General features: G+C 51.7%; 1 protein-coding gene across 1 annotated transcript in view; it reads left to right on the forward strand.

The window, feature by feature from the left end:
- The window catches only part of PLXNA2 (plexin A2), a gene marked incomplete at its 5' end in the record, with an annotated part of 93,615 nt that overhangs the window by 56,227 nt on the left and 27,638 nt on the right, over positions 1-9,750 (forward strand). Inside the window, 3 exons of the mRNA XM_010135598.1 lie at positions 1,128-1,279; positions 4,328-4,445; positions 7,504-7,640. Of these exons, the coding sequence (XP_010133900.1) occupies positions 1,128-1,279; positions 4,328-4,445; positions 7,504-7,640 (407 nt within the window). The remainder of the gene's footprint in view (positions 1-1,127; positions 1,280-4,327; positions 4,446-7,503; positions 7,641-9,750) is intronic.

A 9,750-nucleotide genomic window follows, 5' to 3' on the forward strand; every position in this document is an offset into this window, starting at 1 on the left:
AGCAGGGGAAGAGAAAAGCGGCTTCAGCTGGGATTCGAATGCTGAGGGGCACCTGGAGCCACAGAAGTGATGGGGAACAGGGGTGTCCTGATGGCTTTAGCAGATGGCATTGGGTGAGATGGGGGAGATGTGTCCTGTGGCACTGGGAAGTGCCAGGGGGTCCTGCAGGGGCAGCTTCGGGGTGCAGCACATGGCCAGACCATGCTCTCATGATGGGGCTGCTGTTTTGCTGCCCTCCCATCCCACTCACATCCAGGGAACAGTGGGCTCATAAGAAGGTGACAGAAAAGCATATCCATCTGGAAACGCTAAGGCAAAGGTTTTGAAGAGCTCAAGTCTTTTGCCAAAGACAGGGGTGGAACAAACAAGCATAAACAAGATTTATCCATTAAATTAATTAAATTGCATTATTATGGATTATGTTTATTTATGAATAACACGGTGAAGATTAGTAACTCACCCAAGAGCAACAGCAGACTAGTGGCAGATTCAGGACGACTGTTTGAGAGGCTTGGGTTCAAGAGCTGTGACTATACCTTACTGTAATTCGTGCTCCTAATTGAAGAGGATATTGTCCTTAGTGAAAGCCCATAGAAACAGAGATGATTATGGCTCAGGAAGGCTATAAACAGCAGCTTTAAAGCTCACACCTCACCCTTTAACGTTTGTAAGTCATTTGAGGTGGTAACTTACTAGTAAAATGTGACATTAATGTTCAGAGAACAGCCAAGGCAGAAGGTAAAGTTCTCCAAAGCAGCAGGCTGCTTCTAGAAGGTGACTTCCCACCTTCTGTATGTGTAAAAAAGGAGCCAGCCTTACCCTTCTGCAAGGTGTTCTGAGGGACTGCATTGCCCATGCCTCTTGGCCAGCTCAGGGACTTCAATGTCCTCTTGAAGCACAGCACTGATGGATTTCAGCATCCTTGGGCTTCTCCGAGACATCCAGAGGAGTCATGAGAAGGGGGCACTGGCCTGGGTCTGGCAGCAGGAGCAGGTGGAGGTGGCACATTCAGCCTCCCTGAGCAGCCTGCAAAGCCAAAGTCTGTTTCCATGCTAGATATGGGGTTGGAGAAACACGGGTGCTGTGGCAACACCAGCTCAACCTTCCTGTGTTTTGTTTCCCTCCAGATCCTGACAGTGTCGGGCCCCCCAGAAGGAGGGACAAGGGTGACCATCCGTGGCGTGAACCTGGGCCTGGATTTCTCCGAGATCGCCCACGGGGTGCAGGTGGCTGGGGTGCAGTGCACGCCCCTGCCCGAGCAGTACGTCGTCGCAGAACAGTGAGTGGCCTCATGGACCTCGCTCGTCCCCACTGCAGGTCCCCAGGGCTGGCCAGCCCACACGAAGCCTCTTCCTTGACTTCCAGCAAATGCACAGGAGGCCAATAACTCATCCAGCCGCCAGGCACCATCTCCTCACCCTTTCCAGCCCTGCAGGAAGGGATCTGGAGGTCAATGGTGCCTGGACCAGCGCATGCCATTCCTGCACCAGAAGGGGATGAGGTGCTGGGATGCTCACTGGCGGGGTTAAGCAGCCCTTTAAGCTTTCATTAAGTGTTTTGTTTCCTTCCACACTGTGGTTCCTGCTTTGCTAAGCAACTTTTCTGATGAACACCTTGCTGTTGCTGCGGAGCCTCTCTGCCCCCTCCGCTCCTCATCGCACTTGAAATTCAGCCGGCGCTGCTGGCTGCATGCAGCCATTTGTTAGGCGGGTGAGGCGGTGACAGCCGCTTAATCCGAATGGGCCTCCACTGGAGTCAATTCATTTATTTCACTAAGAAAAACGTCAACCAAAAATTAGAAAATAGGCATGTAACAGAGGATGGGCGAATAAACCTCCCAAAGTGACACAGGCTCCTGTCTGGGGGGTTGTTCTGGTGTAGCCAACGTGCTGAGGGGTGTGTTGGGGGTCATTTGTGCAGGACAGGAGAGGAGCAATACGTGATGTCTCCCCTTGGGTTGTCCAGTCTCCTGCTGGGGACCAGGACAGTGTCCTGTGTTGTTGGCTGCTCTCGGTGAGTGTGGGGGAGCCCAGACCTAGTCAGTGGTCCCAGCAGCACAGATGTGCCCCAGCATCAGGAGCACTGACCGTGGTGAAATGCCTCTGGTGGAAGGACCTGTCACTAGCACGTGTTGGCCTTGGTTTGTTTTTGCTCGCTCCTTGTCTTTGTTTTCCCATCTGTAAGACAGAAATGACAGTGATCTCCCCTTCCGAATAGTGGAGATGGGTGCAGTGTGTCAGGATTTCATGCGATCACTGGATGAAGGTGCTCTGGGCGTGCAAAGCATTGTTGATGTTGGTGTAACTGCAGGAACGACACCAATAGTTCTGTCACTGCTAGTGGTTTCGGCTGCTCTGCTGAGCAGTATTTTGTTTTACTTTATTTTTCAAATAAAGGACAGAAGATTATAAAATTATCCTCCTTTGATGGTAGGAAGCCCTGATTTTATAATCATGACTCTAATTACTGCTCTTGAGCTTTCAAAGTTTGTTAACATCATTAAAACATTTACCCTGGGCAGATAACAGCAAGCGTTAGCATGAGAGCTGCCTTTTAAAGATGAATACAGATAAAAAGACCCTCTTAAGGGTTTCTGTGGGCAGACTGAATTCCAAGACTGTAATGACTCACCATATGCTCCAGCCCCGCAATCTATCAGCCAGCAATTAGGTTAATGTTGGTGAAAGGGCCACTTAGCCCAGCAATCAGCACCCCACGGCTCTGCCGAATGCAGTGTTTTGTAACTAGGTACCTGCTGGGAGTTGGGCTGGAGTCAGGAACTGGGATCAGGTTGAGCAGGTCGCTTGTGCCCGTCCTGCACCCCTCATGCCTGGTACCGTAGGGCAGCTGCTGCTTCGCTGGCAAATAGTGGAGCTTTCGGCGTTTTCCCCTGGATACAGCACTGCGATTCCTTGCTTCTTGCGGGAGAAAAGCTCTGCTCTGCTCTCCTGCCCGTGGCGGGTCAGGAATCACCTCACCTTGCTTTGTTTGCCCGAGGGCTGGCGGGAGCAGAGGTCCCCAGTGGCAGCCCTGCGCCCCGCACGGAGCCCTGCGCCTCACCGGCCTGCGGAGGAAGAGCGCTGGCACGGCAGCGGGGCGGTGCATGGGCGATGTCTGGCTGCGAGGCAGAGAGGAACACGTGGCAGATGAAGGCACACAGCTGAGATGTTTCAGCTCCCCTTCTCCAAAGGCACCGTCTCTCTAGGCAACCCGTTTTGATGTGCAGCACTAGGGGCTTTCGCGTTAGAGCTCTTTACCAGCGCGAGCATATTTCATCAGGGCTGCTGGCATCACCTGTTCCTGCTGTCTTCTCCAAAGGCACCGTCTCTCTAGGCAACCCGTTTTGATGTGCAGCACTAGGGGCTTTCGCGTTAGAGCTCTTTACCAGCGCGAGCATATTTCATCAGGGCTGCTGGCATCACCTGTTCCTTCTGTCGGCGGGTTCTTTTCTCCTTTAGTCTTTTTATTTTATTTTGTTTGTAGTGAATTTAATGCTGCTGAAGGCAGCTGAAACGCTGCCTTTGCAAATTGGAGCCTTTTATGCGTTTGCACAAGATTTGCACAGAAGACGGAGCGTTTCCCCTGCCGCTCCGCGAAAGTGCCTCCAGCCTCCCCGGGGAAGGATGCTGTGGCTCTTCCTCTGGTCTCGTTGTCTCAGTGTCTTTATGGGATGAAGTGGTTGGGTCAGTCAAATCACATGTGACGGGCAAGATTTGGATGAGACTCCTTGTACCAGCAACTTCTTTGCTCACTGATAATGAGTCTTGGAAAACCCTCCCGCTATTTGCGTTTTAATTGTGGGATCGATGATCCAAGCTCCTGTACACCGATGTTGCCTGGGTCACTCAGCTCCTGTGTGGGTTTTCTTGAGTTCTTGGCCCAGCTACCGCTCAGGTCTTCCCCTCCTTCAGAACCTGCACCAAGCCACTGTGGGTTTGGTTACGGGGTTGAGTACATCCGTCACAGCAGCTTTCTCCATGTGTGATTAACAGGGAGGCTGCAGTGTGAGCTGTTCCCTTAATGAACTCATCTGTTACTCTAAGGACTTCGCACTCACTTTGCTACTGGCTAATATATTGCCATTAGTGCTCTGCTTTGCTCTGGAGTTTACAGCTTGTAATAATTATGTCTAGTTTTGATTTTTTTCCTTTAAATTACTACATGGGGTAAAAATAGACTCAGTAATTAACTTCTTCTAAAGAGGCAGATATGAAAGTTCGGGGAGCAGGGGGGGAAGGAAGAAAAAAAAAATCAGCCCTGCCCGGAGCTGCACAGGGCACTGCTGACACCTCCTGCCAAAGCCTCACTGTGGCATTTCTGCTTCCAGAATCGTCTGTGAAATGGGGCAGGCGCTGCCAGGGATCAGCTCCGGCCCAGTGCTCCTGTGCATCGGCGAGTGCAAGCCCGAGTTCACGGCCAAGTCCACGCAGCAGTACATGTTCGTGGTGAGTGTCCGGCGAGGTGGGGAGAGGGGGCAGCATCAACTCTGCAAGTGCATGTGTCACACGGGTGGGGTTCAACACCAGAAGACAATCCCTGAATTCCCATCTTTTTCTGATGCTTTCCCCGTGGCATTGCGAGATTTCTCGGTGGCTCAATGAACCCAGTTTTCAGGCTCTAGAACCCACGCGGGTCTGCAGAATAAACAGCATTTTTGTGGAACTAAAACCCAGGTTCCCACAGTGTTTGGTTTCAGCTCTCCACCTCCAAAGCAGTGATAACCTCCTGGATTGCCGGGCTGCGGTACTGGCGGTACCACGCGGTGTTGTAATCCCAGAGAAGTGTTACACAGAGCCTACCTGTGTTCTGTACCTGAGGCCTTGCCGCAGGAGGAGTTAGGGCTGACTCCAGCTCCTTGATGATTGTCCTTGGTTTGTCATGGACGTTGTTACTGTGGTGCTTGGGGATGCATCCAGGCACTGCTTCTTGCTGTTTCTGAAGATGTTTCTGGATGGATGTGGACACACATATCGGCATCGAAAGGCCCCTTTGCATGAACACAGAAACAGCAACAGGAGGGCAAGGCCCAGCGTCCACCCTTCCGCAGCTCAGGGACTGAGATCCTGCTAGAAACTTCGTTTTAATCAACTGCCTGTGAAACGCAAACGTATCCGAGTTAGTTTCTCTGTCTATAGCTCTATTTTTCCCCATGATGCCTTTCGGGATGGAAGGGTAATTCTGCATCCACATATTCAGGGATGGTTTTTTTCCCCTCCTAGGATGCTGGTTCAGTGTAGGCTTTCTCTGTCCGCTTCATGGAGCGCTGGACTTCGGGTGGGTGGGCTTCTGTCAGTGGAGTGGGTCATTTCTCTGTGGTGTTTACCTAGCAGCGCTTTGATTCCTGAATTTAAAAGCCGCAGCTGGAGTTTCTCATCTCTCCAGGTTTGCCTAAACAGGGCACTTCATCCAGCCACATTGATTTTGTGCTTGGTGGAATCTGTATGCAGGGAAATGCCAGCACTTACCGATTGTCCACAATCTGTGAACTAACTGGGAGATAAATCAGGCAGCCCCTGCCACCCCACCAACGCTGTGAGCTGCACCCTCCCCTGGGATTTCACATACTCAGCAACATGCAGAGGTGCAAAATGCCACCGTGTTCTGCTCGAATATGCCAGAAACCCCTCTGATTGTCCCAGGGCATGCCAGCGTCGTCCCCAGGTTTGCCATGATCGCAAGGCAGGCTCCACGTGGCACAAGCAGCACACTCTCGTGTTTTGTTTTAAATATGAACCAGGAGCCAGTGGAAGGTAATCACGGAGATGAGTCTTGGTGTGGTACCTTGCAGCAGCCTGGTGAGCATGTGCCGAGCGTGATCATCCTTCCTCTTGTTGCTTCTGATTTCCAGCACTTACCCTGATTATATCGTTTCTTTTTTTGCTGGTGTCTAAAACTTCCAGCACATCATTTCCTTTGTTAGTTGGCCTCTATTTTTCTCTTCAGCACCGCCACAAATTCCATTACAGCTAGTTTATGCCATTAAAGTCAGTAGTAAAATTGATTGGTACCTTAAAGCAGAGCTCTGTTCTGACCCTGAGAGGATTCATGCCTTAGTGAGCTCATCTGGTGCCTGACACCGCGCCGGAGCGATGCTGTCACCTTAATTACACCCATTTTATCTGGGGAGGTGGAACCTTGGAGCTACTTTGGATCTGTAAATCTGTCATAATTATCACCAAATCATGAGCTGGTGATGGACAAATCTCATTCAGTGTCCAGGCCCTCATCCGACGCAGCCTCACCCCAGCCTCAGGAGTTTTCGCAGGTCTCTAGGATGGGCCCTCAGCTCTCCTGTCTTTCCCTTGTTTACAAGAATGACTGCTCAGGGTTACAGCCTGAGTTTCTATTTTTGGCCATGCTTTGAATTTCCAGCAACTGCAATACTTAGACAAGGTGATGCTTTCCCCAGAAGTATCAGGTGCTCATAGCCAGGAGCTGCTTAGAATTGATGTTGAGTGCAGAGGAGGGCTGTGCTTTCCAGTATGCGTTCAACCCTGTCGCTGCTGTGTGTATGGGAACGACTGGACCTCACGGACATGTTAAGTCTCGGCTCCTCTTTGTCCCCCTGCTCCCATGAGCAGACTGGCCCCAGGATGGGGCTGGAGGAGGGGGGTGGCTGGTGGTGGGCTCTCGCTGTCTGTTTGCAGCACTGCAGCTTGTTCCTAGTTCACCTTGGGAGCAGTCACCAGGCATGGGCTGGAGCCTGAAGGACGTTCTTGACGGGCAGTCATACATTGAACATCCTTTGGAGGTTTTTTGCATTTTGGCATCACTTCTCTTGGTGGCCTGAAATGCTCCCAAGCCTAGTGTGACCATTGCTGTAACCATTCAGATTGTCCAGTATTGTCATTAGCTGGGGTAATCACAGAATATCCTGAGCTGGAAGGGACCCACGAGGACCCTAGCAAGGACAGGAGCTGTGAACTGTCCAGGAGCAGCTGAATATTATTCCATAACTATCCACAGCGGAGTGGATTGTGTGTTTTTCTCTGGTCTATTCAGGAGTCAGTGTCAAACAGATTTTTGGTCTAAGCTGCTTTAGCAAATGCTGTGGCACCCAGAAAACACGTTGCATTGTGAAAAGAGTCAAGCAAACAGGACAAATGCACCGAGCTGCCAAGCAGGTGGTACTAGGGGCTTGGAGTGGGGAGGCTGCCAGCCTTTGCAGATGAGAGTCACAAAGAGGGTAATGTGACAGTGTTAGCAAACCGGTTTGGTAATATCCACTGGTTAAAAACACATGAATAGGTACCTACGTTCTGCAAGTGCTCTTAAGGGGGATAAATAGCTACTGTGGTGCAAGGCAGGATAAAGATGAGACATTGCTGCAATATCATCACCAAGAAAATGTCGAGTGGGATCTGTTTGCCTAACAAGGATGTCTTTCCATCAGCAACAGGAAACAGGCTCTGCCCCCACAGTAACTATCGCTGGTGGTTCGTGTTAAGCTGGAGCTGACAGTGCTGCCTTTTGAGTGGTGAGTTTGTCCATTTCTTTCTCCAGACTCCAGCGGTGAGTTTCCTGAATCCCAGCCGTGGTCCGGAGTCGGGAGGGACGATGGTGACCATCTCCGGGCACTACCTGGGAGCTGGCAGCCGCGTGTCAGTGCTCCTGGGAAACCAGACCTGCGAATTCTACGGGTAAGGGGCCAAGCCAGGCCAGCGCGGGCTCCTGCCATGCAGATCCTGGTTATCAGGTCTGCACCACCATGTATCTGCTGCAGCTGAGTGTGCAGACAGGGCAAACATTCATCTGGGAACCCCTGAAGGCTGCCCTTCCCTCTTACTGCTCTTACTGTGAGCAAGCCTTGCTTGGCAAGGGCGGGATTGATTGTGTTGGTAGTAGTGCTGTCCGTTATTTAGTTTTAATGCCATTACACTGTTAACTGGTCCAAAACTCTCAGGCAAACATCACTGTGATGGTAAAATGTTTACTGTAGTCGCCAGGAGCTGCCCCCACCTTGGCTGATACGAAGAAGATGTAACGTTTATAGGAAACGTCCAGTTTCTCTTTTCACAGACCAACAGCTTCTGCTGCAGCCACTGCTACAGCTACCTCACCCTCCTAGAAACGGCCTAAGTGGGGGGTGGGCTGCTGCGTGGCAGCGCGAAGCGGCGATCCGCTCCTGCTGAGAAACTCGCGCAGCCATCCATCTCCTCTGGGGTTTCTATGGCAAATTTGCTTTTCCCCCAACAGTGTAAACTCTGAGTTGACATTTGCAGGGTTTAATGGGTTTTCTTGGGGCTTGGTTGAAAAAGATATGTGCAGTATACATCTGTGTGCATCTTGTACGCATCCGTGCCCTGGACCAGAGGTGCGTGGGTGCCCCGGAGCAGCTGGCAGCGTGCGTTTCACAGCAAGGGCACAGCCTGTGCGGCAGCCAAAGCAAAACAGTGTGATACGCAAAGGGATTCTGCCTGTCAGATCCTCACTCGGGCTTCCCAGGAGGAACCGGGGAAGTTTCTGGGAAAGTAAAGATGCCTGGAGGTGAATTTCTCATCTAGAAGATGGAGATGTTCTCTGATACAGGAGCTGTGGGCGTTCAAACATGGGAGCACGTTGGGATATTAGCAGTGCTTGTTCTACTTCCACCCTAGAATGGTGCTTCAGGAGCTCTGGATGTGCTGAGGTCTTCAAGAGCAGGTGAATTCTCTGAATGTGAAGCACTGTAACCGATCCGTCAGTGTTTTTTCTCGTATCCAAAGTGAAGGTGCCAGGTGGCATCCTGGTGATGGCATCACCCCCAACAGAAGCAGCCTGCAAGCCAGCCTGGGAGCAGAAGCAACCCTGTGATACGACCCCTTAAATACGTGATTATACTCAGGCAACCTGCAGATACTGACCTGCAAAACCTGGGCGAGTGTGGAATCCTCTGTGCCTTCTAATTACAGCAGGCAGGCAGGAACTGAAACAAAGCAAGTGGCACTATATGAGTGGCACCATCCTTCATGTGGGGTCACGCTGTGCACTTTGTTTTGCTTGGACTGTTCTGAGGCAATGAACTTGAATTGTACTCGAGGGTGTGGGGGAGCCTGATGAGATGAAGCAGTTTCTAATGAGATTCACTCTAATTACAGCTTCCCCCGTTCTCCCCTCTCTGATCGGAGGAGTGGGTAGATTCACCATGACGACGTAATAATAGCACAGAAAGCTAATTAACTGATCACAGGGAGCTGGGAGCAGCTCTGCCAGCAGTGATGCGTCACTCTGGATCTCACACCAGAGCTAAGCAGGCGCGGTGGAGTCTGGCAGAGCTGGGCGGCTGCGCCGGCGTGGGATGGCAGAGCAGGCAGCAGGCAGCAGGCAGAGGAGGCAGCTCTTCAGCTGCACGGGCATGCACAGGAACACCCCAAGAATCAGCCAGGAGGGTGGGGAAGCACGCTCCTCGCACAAGGATGCCTTTGTGGTTAAATTAAACTAGGTGGAGAGTGAGAATAAGAGGAGGAGGGAGGAGGAGAGTGGAGAGGGCTAGATGTGTAATTGCATCAGTAGTTTGTTTCAGATATTTTAGGAGGCTTTTTCAGTTCCCTCGGTTGTGGTGGATGGGCGTGCCAAGGTGTGAGCTGGACACATCGTGGTACCCCCGGAACTGCCCAGTGCAGAGTGATGTGCCCACACTCTGTAGGAAGGGTGGGAAGTCCATAAGGGCACTGAAGAGGGGACCAAGCGGCATGCCCTTGCCCGGTACAGGTGCCAGAGCTTTGCTGGAACCAGAGCAGGGCCACGGCTGCGCTCGAGCCTCAGCCAGCC

The sequence above is a fragment of the Buceros rhinoceros genome, unplaced genomic scaffold (genome assembly GCF_000710305.1).
Source record: "Buceros rhinoceros silvestris isolate BGI_N320 unplaced genomic scaffold, ASM71030v1 scaffold18030, whole genome shotgun sequence".
Taxonomy (NCBI): domain Eukaryota; kingdom Metazoa; phylum Chordata; class Aves; order Bucerotiformes; family Bucerotidae; genus Buceros; species Buceros rhinoceros.